Raw genomic sequence first — 18,969 nt, 5'->3', positions numbered from 1 at the left:
CCAGAAGTGAGCAAGGGAATCTTCGGAGCAGCAGCAAGAACAGAGGTCACAGACCCACACACTGTTCAGCATGAGGTCATAAGTCCACGCTCAGGTGTCTCGTCAGAGGTCTTGACCGCAAGCTTAGTTATATGGTCTCCTCTGAAAGTGTTCATTTTCCTGCATTGGAGCAGTAACCAGAGTAGAAGCAAGGAGTCAGGACTTCTGTAATGGCAGCCAAAGACGAGGGAGAAGACAGGAAACATCACCTGGGCAAGTGCCACATTTTGAGGTCATTCGGTGAAAGGACAGGCTAGGCTCTACAGGCCTTAAAGCATCACTGAACTACAGCCCACTCCAGCGATAGATCCGTCCAAGTTCCTTTATGTCCCTAAGGAACGGTCTCATGAGGTTCCGTGTACTCTGTTTATTATGACAAGGTAGTGTGTGAAGTCTAAGAAGTACTCCTATTATTTTAAAGCCAATTGTGTTTTGTTACTGAAAGAGGTATGTTTCAGATATTTGGAAAATTAATTTCTGTGGAACACCACCGTATTTGTGCTACTTTATCCCCAGCAATACTATCTTGCTACTGTAAGAACCTGAAATTTATATTAAACTCAGGGCATGTGCATTAAGTGTCTGTTTATTGACTTCTCTGTCTTACTAGAGCACTAGCTTTCTAGCTAATGGCACAAAATCAAGACCAGCCAGCAGATTTTTAAGGCTGGGCCCAGATTCCTAGTCTTGGGTCTATATAAGCTTCGGAAATCTGTGTCATCCCTCTGTGTCTCAGTTTCCTTTTCTGTTGAATGAAAGAACAGTGCTTTCTCTGAATTTTGACAACATCGTGTGCCAATCATCACAATAATGTAAGCACATCGAACTCCAGAGCAAGATCTACATGGTGAGGATGGGGAGGAGGGCAGCAGATAGAAGAGCAGAGGTCAAACAGGAGGCAGGCTAGGTGGGTGAAGAATGGCCTAGGTGACTGGTAGAAGAGGTGGAAGGTCAGATGGTTCAGGGAGGTCACAGGTCTGGCAAGTTGTGGAGGCAGGTGGTTCAGACAGGTAGATCTGTAGGTTCCAGGTGGCGTTATTCAGACAGGTCACAGGTCAGGCAGGTGGCAAACAGAGATCAAGGAAGAAAAACAAGAAGAGGGAAGGGACAGAGACAGGGACGTGCAAGTACGGGGAAGGAGAGAAAAGTAGGAGCAAGTGAGGAGATGCAGGAGAGGAGGCCCAGGGCAGTCTCCCCTCGTACCCCAGTGATGAGCTGAGCTGATCGTCAGAGTGAGTGTTTTTGGCATTTTTGACTTGTCTTCCTCCCCTGAACTAGAAAATAGTTTATTTTCACTTCCAAACCTCAAAATACATATTTTTCACTCATGAAATCTGTAGATTTTGTATGTGAAGAAGGCAAGGTGTCTGTTATGTAGCTGACAACTTGGAGGCGGTTGCCCCGCCAGACCTTACAGCCAACCATATCATTTTGCCTTCTCTCATCTGACCTGAACAATCCTGGGTGCTAGAGAGGGCAGCATCTCCACGGACGGAGGAGCTCCTCCTGTGTGTGCAGCACCAAGTATCCAGCGCAGCCACATTCCCAAGCCTGGCACGCTCTCAAGAAGCCCCGTCCTTCCTTCCAGGCCCTGGAGACCCAGCCTCCTTTCCGGGCCCTGAAATTTGGCCCTCCCCTTCTCCCTGCTCACCTGGTCGCGGTGGTGGCGGGGTAGGATGGAGGTTCTCAATCCTCTCTTTCTTCCTGTACAAGAAATAGTCCCTGCTGTTTTCATATTTTGTACCTCTTCACTCCAGAGAGCCAAATGAAATATCAAAAATACAGACATACAGTGTACCTATGTTCCCAAAATGCCACTGTATTTGTAGAGCCCATAGAAATGGGGTGGGGCTGCCTTCCACCTTGCACTTTCTCTGAGATCCTTCTCAGAGTTCTGCCATGGACGTTTCTGAGGTTCTTTTCACCACTACCAGAGCTTCCCCCCACTTCCTGATGGCCTTGGTCTCTTTGAGGTTGGCTGTGGGTGTGAACAGGAGGAAGACTAGTCTAGTCTGCGGTATCTTAGGATATGTTATTGACCCTGTGCTGTGTGCTGGGTTCAACAGGCCCAGCTCAAAATAAAGTGTGATAGAATTTCCATAGTTCTTCCACAGCTCAGTCTGCATGCCCTCCTCTATCATGCTATTAAGTCACACTTCATGATATGCAATAAGTAATCAGGACAAGGGAGTTGATATCCTACAAAGATATCCTGCCTCTGAGCTGGAGACAGAGGTGGAGACAGCCTGCCTCTAATCCGGGGAGTTTTTGTCTTTGGGAATTTAATGGTGTGCCTATTTTGTGACATACAGCACCTGACCATACATACAGTTATTCCTTGGGACTGTCCCAGGTAGATTTTGGTGCCCTTCACGCTTGGCACCAAGGATCTCATAGAGAGAGCCATCTATGTCATTGGCAGATGAGATGACCACCAGAGCTGCAGTAAATATACACGTCAAATCGGGAAAGGGTGAAAGAAACCAGCTCACAGGATTAGACCGTTATATATTACAAAGAGGATTGCAACCATCCTTGGGCATTCCTGTCCATAGATAAGGAAAGACAGAATCTTAGCCAGGACAGTGGGGATACCAAGGGAGGCAGGTCACTGCATGTTTGAGATAGCTCTTCCATGCTTAATCTACCCAATGTGCTTTGAGTATTCTCCCCAGACCTCCTTCTCCTCGATATTTCTTATCTTGGGACTTAGACTGTAGAGCAAATTGGGGTCTTTTTATTGAACACTATTGAACTACCAATGAACCTATAAAAAACCTCTCTTTTGGGAGACAGAGGGCATTTATATTTAGCTCATCTGCTTTTAAAATTGAGAATTAAGAATAGAACATATAAGCTTTACTAGCTGCTTTGAAATAATAAGGGAAAAGCGTTGGGAGAGAAGAGAAAGAGATGATAAGAAAAAAGTAAAACAGGAGAGGAAGAGAGTGAAGGTCGAGGAGAGCAGGCGAGGGAAGGACAGAGGCTGAAGCACAGAGTGTGGGAGAGGAGAGGGTGAGTTTGCACAGAGAAGGATGCAGCCAGATAGGCCACAGTCAAGAGTGTGGCTTTGGCGTCGGAGAGCGGGATTCTAAATCTGTAAAAATCCCACATCACGTGTCATGCTTAGTTGGTGAAATACTGAAAGGATCCCCTGAGATCAGGCATGACACTAGGATGGCTACTATCACTACTCCCATTTGACCTGGTCCTCCCGTACTTAGCTGGCAGAGTCAGGCCGGAAAAACAAACGCAGGGAAAGGAAGAAGTGAAACGTAACTAGTCACGGCTGGCATGATTTGTGTGCACAGAAATCCCCCAAGCATGACAGCAAGGTCTCTGGGTACAAGGTCAATCTACAAAAATCAACTGCATTTCTATGTGTGAGCACAAATAAAGGGAAATGGAAACTTACAAATTATGTGTACAATTACATAAAACACTTCAGATGCCTTGCTGAGCCTCATTTTTCTCAAGTGCAGAGTTCGAGAACAACACTAACAGTCACAGTACTGGGGGAGCAGTAGCAGTTGCCGGGGGTCACAGAGCACCTGCCGCATGGCAGACATTGTTCCAAACCTCTACCTGGATTCGTTCTTGTCACCTTCACAGCAACCCTTTGACATCTGTGATGAGGGCTGTGCGAGGATTTCCTCGCATATAATAAGTGCTCAATAAATGTTAGCTATATAAAGACGAGTGATGCATAGACCCAGTTGTTAATAGAATGGAGCTATTTATGTGGTTTAAGATTTGTAGAATAAACAATCACACGTTGTTGTTTTTTAAAAAATTTTTAAATAGCTCATGAATTCATTTATTCAGCCAGGCACTGCTTCTGGGTCTAGAAGTACAATGGGTAAGCTAACTAGGTAAAAATCCATGCCCTAATGGAATTTACGATTTATGGGAGAAAATAGAGATTCATCAAATGGTCTCACAACTTTGAGAATACAGGGGAAAAAAGGGGGGGGGAGTTACAAGAATGTAAAAGGGAGGAATGAGGTCTGGGCCACAGAATGAAAAGAGGCTTTGATACAAAAAATCACAGGTGAGCTGAGTTTAGAAGGATACGTGGTACAGGGACAGGGATAGGAGAATGTTCCACGGAGGGGAAGCAGTCTGTTTGAAGGGGATGAAGGTCGTAGGTGAAAGGAGAGCTTGGCATGTTTCAGGGATTGAAAAAAATGTCTGAGTGGCTGGAGCTCAGAGAATGGGAGGATTGTTGTGTGAACTGTGGCTGCTGAGTAGGACAGGGGCTGGGCAGTCATTTTCACAGTTGTCCTAAGAATGTGGAATGCACTGCAGGGCTTCATGCAAAGGAATGATGTGGTCAGATTTGTGGGTTTTGTTTTTTTTAATTATGATATGTTAGTCACCATACAGTACATCATTAGCTTTTGATGCAGTGTTCCATGATTCATTGTTTGCGTATAACACCCAGTGCTCCATGCAATACGTGCCCTCCTTAATACCCATCACCGGGCTAGCCCATCCCCCCACCCCTCTCCCCTCTAAAACCCTCCGTTTGTTTCCCAGAGTCCACAGTCTCTCATGGTTTGTCTCCCCGCTCTGTGATCCCCCCCTTCATTTTTGCCTTCCTTCTCCTAATGATCCCCCTGCTTTTCCTTATGTTCCACAAATAAGTGAAACCATATGATAATTGTCTTTCTCTGCTTGACTTCTTTCTTTTTTTTTTTTTTTAAAGATTTTATTTATTTATTCGACAGAGATAGAGACAGCCAGCGAGAGAGGGAACACAAGCAGGGGGAGTGGGAGAGGAAGAAGCAGGCTCATAGCAGAAGAGCCTGATGTGGGGCTCGATCCCGTGACGCCGGGATCACGCCCTGAGCCGAAGGCAGGCGCTTAACCGCTGTGCCACCCAGGCGCCCCTGCTTGACTTATTTCACTTGGCATAATCTCCTCCAATTCCATCCATGTCAATGCAGATGTCGTGTAATCATCCTTTCTGATGGCTGAGTAATACTCAGATTTGTGTTTTGAAAATATTTCTCCACTGAGGAGGCTACTGCTGTCATCTGGGAAAATACAGGAGTGTAACCCAGGCTAGGGCACCAGCAATAGAGAGAAGAATTAGTGGGAAGATGTGTGAATTGTGTAAGGGGTAGAATTGATGAGGTTTGGAATTAGCTTGGGCGAGGGAGGAGGGATGCCTCACTGATGCTTCCCTTCTAGAATCTGACTTGAAGAACTGGGTGACGTTCACTGAGGTGAGGACAGCCTTTTCTTCACTGTTAAATGGCTTTGCTAATTTTATAGTGAAATTTGAGATGATATTTGAAGTATTTACTTTCCTGTGGAAATTTGAATATCTTACTCATGGGGAAAGGCTGAAGACACTGATTTGGGAAGCTTAGAGATGTTTACTCTTTGTTTCCCCTTTGACTTTCAAAAGACGTCAAATTGTTCTATCTTTAGTCTTAAAAAAAAAAAAAAAAGGCAGGGATATCAAACTTCTAAATTCCTAAAGGTTACATTTAGAACCAGTCTCTCACTGTCCTCCCTCCATCAAATGTGGTTCTCCAATCTGAGAAATGGAATGCAACCAGTGCAGAAATCTGTATGTCTTTAACTTCTCTTTGTGAACCTTTAGGTCTCTTCTCCCTACACCATCAAGCAGTTAGACAGGAGAAAACAATTCTTGGGGTTGGGAAGTTACGGCCTAATCCAATGACTGTCCAGACTGGGACATATTAAGACCTAGCTGCTCTGATGTTCTTTACCTTTGGTTTAGAAGGTCTTTGGCAGGTAGAGTGGGGCTAGGGAAGACTTTCACATCTCTTGGTCAAGCCTTCCCTTAATGCTAGTGGTTCTGGAGTTGATCTGAACAAGCCTGTGAAAAGGGCCTGGAGTTGGCTCAGTTTCCCCAGGACTGATTGGGTCCCCCCAGGCCTTGGCATTATCTCAGAGAAGGTCTGAGGCAGACCAGAGTTTGAGCCTTCTGGACTTCCTTCCATTTTTATGTAGCAGAAATTAGCCCACAGGAAACCCAGAAGGGATGAGAAGGCACTAGTGGTTTAGTCAGAGGGGAATGTGAAGTTGGAGGGCTGATCCCACAGTCTGATCCTTTGCCTAGGTACTGGATGGGGGGTGAGGGGTGTGGGCTGGTGGTGGTTCCGTGTGTGTGTGTGTGTGTGTGCACGCGCCACCCTCAGGGCAGGTGGTAGGCGATCTCTGTCACTCTCCCACACCATTTTGTCTCTGTCCTTCTCACAAACACGCACGCACACCAGCGTCCTCAGTCTGTGCCCGCCTCTCTGTCAGAGCCTAGCAGCCTCCTTGGTGTAGGGGAATGGGAATAGGGCTCATGTGCTGTCTGACTTCCTTGCAGCTACTAGACTCTGAGGCCAGAGTGAAATCTGAGCATGGGAGCTCTCGAGGGCTGCATCTCTCCTCCCCTCCCCCCACCCCTGCCAATGGCCTGAGTCTGCCCTGTCTTCGCTCCTGCAGCACTCCACTTCGGTGAGCATCATGGGGTTTTCCAACACGCTGGAGATGGAGCTGTCGTCTACCAGGCTGGCAAGGACCCTAGAGCCACAGGTCCAGAGCGTGAGCAGCCTGACTGCTGCCCCTTCCCACATGGTCCCAAGCCTGCTGAGCGGCACGCCCACAACTGTGTCCAGCCTGATGAGTGGTCAAAACCAGGCTATGCCCAGCCTGACAGTCAGTCATCTGCAGACCATACCCAGCCTTGTGCGCAGCGTGCCCCAGTCCATGCCCAGTCTGATGAGTGATTCCTCCCAGACCATCACAAGCCTAGCAAGTGATCACTCACAGGCCAGGCCCACCCCGATGTCTGGTCCCATCCAGACTGTGCCAAGTCTGGCAACTTGTCCTCTGCAGAGCATGCTTCCAGCTTCTGACATGCAGCCGGAGACTGGATCCAGCTGCAGTCTTGGCTCTGGCCGAGCTGCAGGGAGCCTGTGCCCTGCAGATGGCTCTGACCCCTCTCTCAGGAAAGCCCTGTGTAAGGTAAGTCCTGGGGAAATGACATTCAACTTCCTCTGCTCATCACTGGGCAGCAGGGTGGCCCCTGAAGGGCTTATCCTGGCCTCAGCTTAATAGCTCTATGACTACTAACAGCAAAAATGCCTGATTTCTTTGATTCTTGTTGGACTTCCGCTTTTAAAAGATGGAAAGTGAGGATTCTACCCGCTTCACTGACTCCCTGGGACAAGACCCCACAACCCCGGGTCTGGAGGTTTCCAAGGATCTGGCTATGCCTTCAGAACTGGAGGAGCCAATTAACCTCTCTGTGAAGAAACCTCCACTGGTCCCAGCGATCAACACATCCATGGCTCTGCAGCAGTACCGGAACCCAAAAGGTGAGGTGCAGGTCGGCAAGCAGCCTGTCACTCGTGCTGGCCATAGACATGAGCTCAGCACTTGGGGTGAGATGCGGGAGAGGAGACAGGCACGAGGCCGGAGGGAGCAGCGTTTCTCTCTCAGGCTCAGATCACTTCTTCCCTCCAGAACAGACTTACTGGGACCTGTTCTGTTTCCCTCACTGTGGCCAGGGCTGATACAGACAGGGCTGGGACTTAGCCTCCTGTAACATTTCCCTGCAAAAAGTTCTGGAGGTCTGGGTCAGAGGTGGGAGGAACAGGAAGAACATATCCCAGCAGGGCCAGTCTTGGCAAAATATTTTAGGGAAAAGAACATACCTGACTTTGGAGTCGTATATCGAACTTAGAAAACCGGTTCTGTCTTTTTATGTTTGGCCTTTCTGAGCTGGTTTCTTTCTCTGTAAATGGGGCTAATCATAGCTACGTCATAGACCAGGGGGCAAATGACTACAGTGAGGTCATTTGATGACTTTCTGTGTAGTCACAAGAATTGGCCTTGCTTTGCCTCACACCCAGCAGGCCTTTGGCTTTGTGTTGTGCCCCAGAGTAAAGGGAATTTGAACAGTGGAGATACCCTCTGATCTCTTCTCAGTTACCTACACACCTTCTCAAACGGGGCTTCCTCTCTTCTGTCATAGGCAAGGGCTGGTTGGGAAGTTTGAAAGCAATTGCAGAGTGAGCATTTGGGACTTTTTCTGTTTAGTGTAAGATATATGTTTAGTCTGTAATGATCGCTCTATTTTCTATACATTTAATAAATGAAAATGAAATAATTTTTCTCCTTGTTTTTTCATACTGACTGAAAGACCAACTGAACAATGATTGGTTCTTATTAACTGCATAATAATGGGACCCTGGATTTTAAGCAGTTAAATTTTTTGGACCCTGCTTGCCTATGGAAAATGCCTAGGACAGTGCCTGGCACTGCGTGGGTGCTCTGTAAATGCTAGTTTTCTACTCCCTCCCCACACCACCACCTGCCCGTCTACACAGGCTCTATTGCACTACTCAGGGTAGGGCTGCAGGGAGCCTTTTGCCTGTGGACTATGAACTAGACTCTCGGGTAGTACTAAAATCCTAGCACTTGGCTGAAAAGACAAAGGCTGGACAGAATGACTTCTGAGAGCATGTGACACCAGTATGTGGAGAACAAGAGATTTCTGAATTCATTCGTAAGGTGAGAAGCTGGCCCCTTAGCACCAGATCCAACACTCACCCCTAGATAGCCTCTGAGTTTTATCTGTTTTTTTTAATTTATTTTTGACTTTAAAAATTTTTTTAAGTTTTATTTATTTAAGTAATCTCTACCTCCAACATGGGGCTCTAACTCACAACGCCGAGATCAAGAGTCACGTGCTTTTCCGACTAAGCCAGCCAGGTGCCCCATATCTGTTTCTTTTTATTTATTTGTTTGTTTATTGATTTTTAAAGATTTTATTTATTCATTTGAGAGAGGGAGAGAGAGAGTAAGCCGGGGGGGGGTGCAGGTTACGGGGAGGGGGAAAGCAGACTCCCCACTGAGCAGGGAGCCTGACATGGGACTTGATCCCAGGACCCAGAGATGATGACCTGAGCCAAAGCCAGACGCTTAACCATCTGAGCCACCCAGGCACCCCTCTGTTTGTCTTTTTAAAGATTTTATTTATTTATTTGAGAGAGAGAGTGAGCATGTGCAGGGGGAAGGGCAGAGGGAGAGGGAAATAGAGAATCCCAAGCAGACTCCCTGCTGAGCATGGAGCCTGACATGGGGCTTGATCCCAGGACTTTGAGATCATGACCTGAGCTAAATCCAAGAGTTGGATGCTTAACTGACTGAGCCACCCAGGTACCTGCCCTTGTTTGTCTTTTTAAAAGAAGGTGGCCTTCTTCCCCTCTCAGGAAGGAGAGCCATGGTAGGATTGCGGTGTGGGCCAAAGGTATGAGTAGCACATATGAGTGGAAGGTATGGCTTATAGGGCATGTTGTCATAAATGTATGTCACAGGTATTTGTCTTTTGCCTTAGAGTATGAGAATTTTGAACAAGGAGCCCTGGAGCTGGGTGCAAAAGAGAACCAGAGTATCAGGTAACAGGCTCCTGACCCAACCTCCCTCTCTCACCCTCCAATTCATATCCTGGGAGGCCGGCACAGGAAGTCAGCATCCTCAATGACTTAACTAGAAGCAGAAGTTTTCCTGCAACCATCTTCTTCAACTCCCAGACCCTCGATAGGATCTGCGGGGTTGGGAGTCTGAGACCCCGTGGGAGGGTATCCTGGCTCCTGCAGCAGGGGGCATGTACTCTGTGTGAGGTCCTCCCACTTTAGGAATTCCCCTTTCTTTGAACAAAGGGCTCCCCCCCCTCCACCCCGGGGCAGGAAGGTGAGGCAGGGGCCTGCAGGGGTGGGACTGCAGTCTGGAGCTGCAGAAGGTGGGATTGTGGAAGAGCTGACGCAGCGGCTGGGGTCGGAGAAGGCTCCTCCCGAGACCCAGCGGTGTCTCTCCTGCCTCAGGCCCTTCAACAGCGAGCCTAAGATTCCCTATGTGCGGCTGGAGCGGCTCAAGATCTGCGCTGCCTCTTCGGGAGAGATGCCGGTGTTCAAGCTGAAGCCCCAGAAGGACGAGCAGGACGGGAGCTTCCTGCTTATCATCGAGTGTGGCACCGAGTCCTCCAGCATGTCCATTAAGGTACCACTCTGCTCCCTCTGGTCCTGGAGCTTGGCCCCCCCCCGGGAGCCTCTCTTCTCTCTGCTGCTGTCAGAATTCTGCCTCTGGCGCTGGCCCTGTCCGGAGTCCGGTCTGAGTGGGGCTGCAGCCTGGCCGGACTTACCTCCGGCTGTGAGGGGTCTGTCCCAGCATCCCCGGGGCTCGGCTGGCCTGGACGCCGGGAATTAGTTGGTGCCCAGGGCTGGTCAGTCAGTCCTCTCCCTCCCTCCACAACTTGTTGGTGCTGTGCTCTGACTGCCGACTCCCTTCTTCTCCAAGGTCAGCCAGAACAACCTGCCCGACGCCATCCAGGCCCCGAGTCTGGGGGGAAGAAAGGTCACTGTCACTTCTCTGGCTGGGCAGCAGCCACCGGAGGGGGCGGGTGCCTCTCCTGAGGAACAGAGACTCATTCCTCGGACCCCTGGAGCCAAGAAGGGGCCCCCAGTACCAATAGAGAACGAGGACTTCTGCGCTGTGTGCCTCAACGGGGGGGAGTTGCTGTGCTGTGACCGCTGCCCCAAAGTGTTCCACCTCTCCTGCCACCTGCCAGCCCTGCTCGGCTTCCCGGGGTGAGCCATGCAGGTCCCAGCAGCGTGCTTTTCTGGGAGGCCTCTTCTAGGCCACACAGCTCCCCGGGCTGGCTTCCTCCCCCGTGTGGGCCTGTGTGAACTGCAGGTCTGTGAGTCAGCGGCCCTACTGCCGTGTGCCTTGTGCGCGCGGACAGGCGGGTGTTTAGATTTGTGTGGCTTCCTTTCTTCCTCTGTTCCCAGCTTCCTCCTACACACACGGATTTGTCCCCATACTCCTATCGCAACCCCTAGCTGAGTCCTGTGTTTTTCTGGATTCACTCCATCCCGAGTTACTGAATTGCTTTCAAGCTGGTGGTTAGGAAGCCATTCCTTACAGGGCAGGGCTAGGGACTAAGTCTCCCAAGCCATTGTGCCTCCCCCCACCCCCCACCCACCCCGGGGATCTTGGAGCAGAGGGCCAGGGGAGGTGGCTCTGGGTCACGTGCTGAGGCCTCACTGGGCCTCACCTGCCTCTGCAGGGGAGATTGGGTGTGTACCTTGTGCCGCAGCCTGACCCAGCCCGAGATGGAGTACGACTGTGAGAATGCCCGCTATTACCAGCCTGGGATGCGGGCCACTCCCGGCCTGAGCATCTGTGACCAAAAGGTAGGGAGGGGTCTCTGGGAACATGGTTCCCTGTCTGGGGCAGCCTCCCTGTGCCTGGGGCGGAGGCCTTTCTGAGGGGATGGGAGGCCTTTCCAGGTACCTCCCTTTCAGGCAGTGCCTAACAGCCCGGCCCATGGGGGTTTGCGGCGAATGCCCTCCTGCTGGCTATGTTCCTCTGGTCTGGGAGCCTGGGCTCTGCCTTCGCGTGGTGGTCCGTGCCCCATGGGACAGAGCTGACCCTGCTGGAGTTACCAGGGTCACTGTCTTCAGTCCCTCCTGAGGTGGGGCCGGGGCCAAGTGACCTGCTGCCCTTCCGGTTTCTGCAGAAGTGCGAAAAGCTGGTCCTGTCCTTGTGCTGCAACAGCCTCAGCCTGCCCTTCCACGAGCCCGTGAGCCCGCTGGTAAGGAAGGCCGCCTGTCTCCCCCGGCTCCCGAGGTCCTGGGCCCGGGGCGGGTCCCAGGGGTACCCCGAGCGGGCTCAGAGCATGGCCACTGGATGTTGGGTTCCCTCGTGCCCAGGCTAGCAGACCCAGCCGCGGCCACCACAGCCCCCCAGCCCTGCAGCCGCTGCACCGCACCTGATGGACAGCGAGCCAGGCCTCCTTTACCCCTTCTCTCTGTCTTCTTTCTCCACTTTCCTTCTTGCTGCCGTTCTCTTTCTCGTGTTCTTTCACTTCTGTTCCACATCGTTCTCCATCTTTCCCTCCTTCTTATCTGTACCTCTGCTTCTTTTCTCTTCCTGCTTGGCTTCCCCTTCTCTCCTCCCAAAGGCCCGGCATTACTACCAGATTATCAAGAGGCCCATGGACCTGTCGATCATCCGGAGGAAGCTGCAAAAGAAGGACCCAGCTCACTACACCACCCCCGAGGAGGTGGTGTCAGACGTCCGCCTCATGTTCTGGAACTGTGCGAAGTTCAATTATGTATGTCTTGCCTGTTTTTCCTCTCCCCTATTTCCCAGTGACCCCAAGATTCATGGCTGGATGGGGATATCAGGTTTGGTCCTGAGTTGCCATGAGGACCTGGGAACAGACTCTCTGCCCCCCCCCCCCCCGCTCTCTCTAAGTTCTCTCCCACACTTGGGCCTCAGCATGGACTCAGGAGGACGAAGGGGGAGTGCTAGTGGTTGGCCATCTGTGGGTAACTGTCAGGGCCACTTCTGCTTTGAGAGATGATACTAAATTGGTTATCTTGAGTCTTCAGGAGACAATGTCACATTCTAGACCTCCAGGAAACCCAACCAGGCTTTGTGCTCTCTGAAGAGCTCTTGAGGGACTGGGAAGAGATGGGCTGGTGGAAACGGGCTGGACCATCACTGCTCTCCTTCCCCTTCAGCCTGACTCAGAAGTGGCGGAGGCCGGCCGCTGCCTGGAAGTATTCTTTGAGGGCTGGTTGAAGGAGATCTACCCGGAGAAACGGTTTGCCCAGCCGAGGCAGGAGGACTCAGACTCCGAAGAAGTGTCTAGCGAGAGTGGGTATTCCACTCCCCAGGGCTTCCCATGGCCCCCGTATGTGCAGGAGGGCATCCAACCCAAGAGGCGGCGGCGACATATGGTAAAGAGTTGCTGCCAGCTGGCGGGCAGGTGTGGGGGGTGGTTGGCCAGGCAGGGGCACCCAAGCAGCATGTACAGGGCAACCTAAAGCCAGACTGCTCGAGAGAGTGGTGACAATGAACCCTTGCAGCCAGCGCCTTAGGCTAGGAAGAAGGCAGGGCCGTGTGGGGCTCATTAAGCCTAATTACCACCGAGGCTTGAAACTCAGAGAGGTGGATGTACCTGCCCAGGGCACCCAGCGAATTAGCCGCGGAATCAGGGTGAGAAGCCAGGGTTCCCGACTCGCAGCCCAGTGCTGGTTCTTCTACACTGTGATCCCCAGGAGCCGAGAAACACCAGGTCGCAGTGTCCTATCTCAGCTTGGGTTTGGGAGAAAGCAAGGGATATTTCCAGCTCCTTGGTGTAGAGAGGGAAGGAGAGATGTCACTCGCAGCAAGGAGAGCTCCCTGACCTTGCCTCTGGTCCCACCTAGGCAGACTCGAGACGTCACTTCAGTGCCTGTCTGCGGGTGCCGGGGCCCGACCAGCCACCCCCGCTTGTGTACCGCACTGGGCGCACGTAGTGTTTAGTGGCTGCAGTGAGTCTTGCCGTTGCGTTCCTGCGCTAGAGTAAAACACCTGGGCTCTGGGGAGTCCCAGTCTGGACACGGGGACTCTTCACGTGAACAGGGGCTACACCGGGCCATGTTAATGCCGCACATTTGTTTTCCCTTTCAGGAGAATGAAAGAGCAAAACGAATGTCCTTCCGCCTGGCCAGCAGCGTCTCCCAGGTGTGAGAGCCGGCAGCAGGGTGAGCAGCCCGGCAGCGGACGCCCCATCCTGTCGACCACTCCTCCCCACCTTTCAGCTCATTGTCTTCAGATCGTGGACGTGAGACGAGTCTTGTCGAGCTGTGTAGTGCTCTTCTTTGCCGTTTGCATCTTACAGCATTCATTTGGGAGCCATAGTGCATCCACTACGGAGAAGATTTCAGTAATAAACAGCAAAGAGGGAGGTGTTCCCGATTACTAGAAAAATCAGATGTGTAGGGTCCACTTGACGAGACCACACCAAGTCAGGCTCGGGGGACCTAACTTCCTTGGTGACCTCTCTCTGCTGAGGAAAGCAGACTTTTCTCACCTTTCAGTGTGCAGGGCTTGGGAGCAATGTCTATATCCGAAGTGTTCCTGGGCCCCGAGGGGAGAAGAAGGGAGAGCGGTTCTGACATACAGCAGGCCTGGGATCCCTGGCCCAGCACAGCCAAAGACTGTCACTGTTTGCCTTTGCTTGGCCTGCTGGGACAGGACGCTGCCCTGCGCAGGGTAATGGAGGCTTCTAGGGGCCAGAGGTCTCAACTGGTGCCTATTTGGGTTCTGACGGTTTTCAGGGTATTTGTTTCTCACGCCACCTCTCCCGCTGTTGACTTAGGTGGCCGCTGTGCTCTAGGTGGTATGGCCTTCTCAACGGGGCCAGTGGCTGTGCAGGGACTGCTGACAGCTTCAGGCTCAGATCTCACTGGCAGGTGTGAGGAGATGTCAACTGCAGAGCCCATCCTCTGGGCCACTGACTTGGCGTTCATAGCTCTTCTTCGGTGTCAGAACCTGCCTTCCTAGGAGTGATTGTCAGTGGCCGTCTCTTCAGTGTCTCCACTCAGAGGTCCGGACCCGGAGTTCTGCCTGGGAAACCTGAGAGGCAGGGGCTGGCCAAGGAGGCTGACCCGGAACCAGCTCACCCTGCTGGGCTTCCCCCCCACCCGCCCCCCCCCCCACCGCCCAGAGATCCTAGCCCTCAGCGTCTCCACTTTGCAGAGCCAAAGATCACAAGTGAGTGCTCTGACTCGCCTGCCCCCAGGCTGCCTGCAGCCCAGAAAAAGCCAAGGCTCTAGTGGCAAACCCTTTTCAGCTAGAAGCTGGAGAAGGCCAGAGGGTGAGCCAGGAGCCCGGTCTAACTGCTCATGGGGGATGTTCTGTCTAGAGTGGAGGAGGGGAAAACTGGGAGGGGAGGAGCCGGAGTCCTTCGGTGACCGTGAAGTAACTTCAGGGTGTCGCCCCTCCAAGGATGCAGAGGGAAGGGTTCTGAAAGCCCCAGGCACAGGAGTTCCAGACTGCGTCTCGGATGGAGATGGATCTTCGTGGTCCCTGTGGGGTGTCTGGGAGGAGGAGGTACAGGCAGCTGCTGGGGGTCAGGCTTGAGAGGGAAGCTGCCGCTGGTGATGCTGGGGAGCTGCAGAGCTGGCAGTCCAGTGGCCTCACCTGCAGACGCAGCTGTCTCTGGCCTGGTCACGGCTTGGCTAATTTCAAGGGAGTTTTAGGTCATGGCTTTATTTTTGCTAAGAGGTGAAGTTTAAGGAATTTCTTGTGTGTAGGGCCTTTGCCCATGGGAACATTCTGCTCAGAGAAAAACGTTTCTTCTCTCCTTGTCAGTTGGTGGTACTGCTCATTTCCTTCGCCACCCAGGCTGAGAGGCCGTCTTCGCTTCAGAGCCAACCACATCCTTGGCCTGCCATTCTTTCACCAGCCCTTGCCAGGTCCTCCTGCACAGACGGGCTTCCACAGTCCTGTTTCCTAGCTTGGGGTAGCTAAGTCTTTAGGCTCCAGTAGCCAGGCAATCTTTAGACCTAGCCCTCTGCCCTTTGGGGCACACATCACTCTCTGGATTGGGCTTTGGCCACTTTCCTTTCAATTTTTGAATCTTTTTCCCTGTTTAGTTGACTTGGCAAGGTTCCCTCTGTAATTACCTCACTAACTCATGCTGTTGGTCGTCTTCCTTTGTTGTGGCCCCCACTCCCACCTTCCCTGAGTGAGCAACATGGTGCTATGTGTCGGACAGCCAGGTGAGGGCTGCGACAGGCTCAAACCTGATTGAGATCCTTCCACAGGACCAACTGGAGGCCACAGATTCGAAGCAGAAATGCCTGGCTAAATGCTTGGCTTCCCTTCTCTTAGGTATCGTGTGCCGGGCCAGGAGATCTTCGTAGCACGGTAGGGGGTCACATACTCCTTTCCCATCGCGGAGACCCTGCATGCTGAGAGGCCCACTTTCGGCACCTGAGCAGATGTAGGGTGTCCTTCCCTGCAAGGGTGCCGGCCCTGGCCCACCACACCACCCCTGCACTGGTTACCCCACACCACTGCCCTTTCCCGGGTTTTTCCTATGGACTTAGCACCAGCGTTTTGCGTCATGGTTTTGTTTTGTTTTTGCATGCAGAAAACAGAACATGACTTTTTAGAAATTAAAAGAAAAAGCTGCTAGCCGAGTGACTGACTTCAGTGGCTCTTTGCTAACGTCTGAGCTGATCCCATAATGGTCCCTTTTGAAGTCAATCAGGACCTTTGGCCCTTGACTAAGACATGAAATGGAAATAGTGTGAGTTCTGGGTCCTCACAGTATAGAACACAGTCCTAGAGGAGAAATGGGGCTCCTTGGTTGTGCTGAGAAATAGGAGAGTGGAATGGCTTCAGTGGATGCAAAGGGGATTTTAGTGCAAAAAAGTGGTGCAGGATGAATTGTGGAGTACTCTTCCAGAACATGGGCAGGCTGGCCCTACCTGACTTCTAGCAGTTGCCAACTACCCCCCTCTGCAGGTACCCCTCCCACAGTGGCTCTAAGACTCGGTGGGTTCGCTCCTGTGGCGACAGGTCTTTGCCTTGCTCCTGAGACCCACACCTGTCCTTATTTGTTCCCAGGCTCTGCTCTGCTCTCTCTCTCTCCCTCCATGATGTCATGTCACCTGTAGTCTTCTCTTCTGAACTCCTGAACTGAGACTTTACTCCTTTGGGAATCACCATCCCCCATGCTGCTGCTTCTCCCACTCCCTCCCTGCTGTTTAGAAATTGCCGGCTCCTTTAGCCCAGTTCCCTGACCTCCTCTCTCTTTGTCTCAGCCTTCTCCTGCGCTGCTTCCTCTCCCTAGCCTGAACCCATGGCCCATCATACACGGACATTTTTGTCAGGATCCTGAACTTTCTTATCCCCTCCAACTCAAAACTTCCCCTGAAACTGTCAACCATTCTCCATTTTTGGCATTAGCTTATTTTCTGCTCCCTCCTCCTGGGTCGCTAAGCATGACAGCTTCATAGTTGACCCCCTCAGTTGGGCTGTCAGCATTGATGGGTGTATCTTTGACTTGTAATTACGCTGCTCTCTGTCCATGCCCCTCATCTTTGCTCTCAGCAAATGACTGACCCCATTGCCTACTGCACAGAACAGAGTCCCTGAAGTGGGAACCTCCTTGCCCACTTGCTCCTCTCTCCCTCCCATCTGTCTGTGTCTACACCCCTCCTCAGATCCTTCCCTTCTGCTCCCGTTTGGAGCTCTGTTTCTTGAATCCTGCTCTATGGCCTCCAAGGCTTTGCTCTGTCCCTTATCCCACCGTGCTCACTTCCTAGGGCCTCAACTTCCCTCTCCATCGCTGGCTCCACAAAGCCTACAAACAAGCAGAGGTCTCCCCCAGACTAAAGCAAAGCTTCTTAGAGTCATTTGCCCCTGACCCATTGTCCTTATTAGCCAAGTTTCTTTTAGAAAGGACTTTTTTCCATTAATTCTTCTCACTCTTCAACCCTCCACAGCTTTCCATAAGAGTCACCAGTGACCACCCAGTTGCCAAATCGAAAGAATACCTTTCAGTCCTCAACTGTCTAGAAGTCTCCACAGCATTTTACACCATCCACCTCTCACTCTTTGAGACAGCCCCTTCACATGGTTTTTCTGACACAGCAGGTGTCTGGGTTAGTCTCTTACCTCTTGGCCATACAGGCCGAGCCTTTCTTGAAGTCTTGACAAGGGAACACATCTGTAGCTCCGTGAGGTCTTCCCTCTTCAGGAACTCGGCAGTCAGGAGGAAGCACGGCCGCTCCTGCTCCCCTCCCTCTGTGTCTGCCTGTTTTCCTTGGGTCCGTTTCTCTCCCTGGACTCAGTTCTCCCCATGCCAGCCATGATTATGAGCTCTCCTGGGAGGACGGCATCTGCGAGCCTTTCCCTCTGTCCTTCCCAGTGCCACACGGAGACAGATTTTAGCGATGTTTGCCAAGAGGCCCCATCCAAATCAGCCTAAGAATGTGGATTGAGTCGTACCAAGAAGCGGTTTGGTAAATGGGATTCCCAGGCAGGTGGGCAGACCATCGCCATGATCCCCGTACCGGTTAGAGCTGGCCACCGTTGGTGAGGCGCTTGGGGTCATGGTCAAACACGTTTCCATGCACGCTTCATCGTGCTCCTGGTCGGGACAGGGGTCCTGGCAGGGGTGGCTGTCTGCCACTGATGACCTTCTGGTGGAGGGAGAGTGGAGAAGTGCTGGGGTTCATCACTTGCTCAGGGCTTAGCTGAGGTCAGCTGGGCCTTTTTGGGCCAGGTCTGTCCCATCTGTACTGGTATCACCCCGTGCTTGCTCCAGCTGTTCCTAGCGCTGGAGGCAGATGTCAGGTGTTTTCTTGGAGGTGGGGTGATATAGTAGAAAGTTATCTGATTTGAGATGCTGAACACCTAAATTTTGGCTCTGCCAGTTATGAGCTATGTGACCTTGGGTATGGTTTCCCCATCTATGAAGTTGGTTGGGGGAGGGGGTTGAAAACAGAGGCTGTCCTCCTGGAAAGATGGTGATGGTGATTCTAACTCTAAAGCTCAGGCCACACAGCGAGCAGGGGAATGTTGGGGGTAGGACATAGCTGGGGAGTCTTGGCCAAGGCAGGACAAAGGGACTCACAGGCCAGACTGAGCTGCTTCTTGAGCCATATGCCCATTCCTCAAGCTGCACCTCTTCCTTGGATAGCTAGGGTGAGTTCCTCTTAGGCCTTTTTCAGAAGCAGCCATTGGATCCAAAGTGGTTGGGGACAGGAGGGAGGTCTATTGTAAAGGGAAGTGTCACTGATCTTAAAAGGACCTACACATTCAAGAACAAATTAAAAAATAGCACTTTTCTTTACCAATAATTGTGTCATGGAGTGTTTCTTCAGTAATGATGGTTGAACCTATGTCACGGTCGTCTTGCCCCTGGACTCCAAAGTCATGAAGAACACAGGGTGGGGAAGAATAGACTGGGAAGCCTTCAGTCTAAGGAAGAGGCAACTCGCTGCTTCTTGTTGCATAAACACAGCCCGTTCCTCAAAATTCAGGCAATGGGTCTGAGGCAGAGTCAGGGGAAAACCATCTTATGAGTGCCCACCACTTCCAGGCACT

The 18,969-nt window shown here is 51.7% G+C and overlaps 1 protein-coding gene across 3 annotated transcripts in view; it reads left to right on the top strand.

Moving 5' to 3' along the window:
- TRIM66 (tripartite motif containing 66) overlaps positions 1–18,719 on the top strand; it is a 59,976-nt gene extending 41,257 nt beyond the window's left edge. For all 3 annotated transcript variants that reach the window (XM_048217267.2, XM_044379452.3, XM_048217268.2), the window contains 10 exons: positions 6,511–7,032; positions 7,193–7,385; positions 9,410–9,470; positions 9,897–10,071; positions 10,369–10,658; positions 11,138–11,264; positions 11,591–11,665; positions 12,035–12,187; positions 12,600–12,818; positions 13,534–18,719. In XM_048217267.2, coding sequence (XP_048073224.1) covers positions 6,511–7,032; positions 7,193–7,385; positions 9,410–9,470; positions 9,897–10,071; positions 10,369–10,658; positions 11,138–11,264; positions 11,591–11,665; positions 12,035–12,187; positions 12,600–12,818; positions 13,534–13,593 — 1,875 coding nt within the window. In that variant the 3' untranslated portion in view covers positions 13,594–18,719. The remainder of the gene's footprint in view (positions 1–6,510; positions 7,033–7,192; positions 7,386–9,409; positions 9,471–9,896; positions 10,072–10,368; positions 10,659–11,137; positions 11,265–11,590; positions 11,666–12,034; positions 12,188–12,599; positions 12,819–13,533) is intronic.
- Positions 18,720–18,969: the final 250 nt, after the last annotated feature.

This window comes from Ursus arctos, unplaced genomic scaffold (assembly GCF_023065955.2).
Source record: "Ursus arctos isolate Adak ecotype North America unplaced genomic scaffold, UrsArc2.0 scaffold_22, whole genome shotgun sequence".
In the NCBI taxonomy this organism is placed as follows: domain Eukaryota; kingdom Metazoa; phylum Chordata; class Mammalia; order Carnivora; family Ursidae; genus Ursus; species Ursus arctos.
The sequence above is the reverse complement of the archived record's forward strand: the minus strand, read 5'-3'. Positions and strand labels throughout refer to the sequence as shown.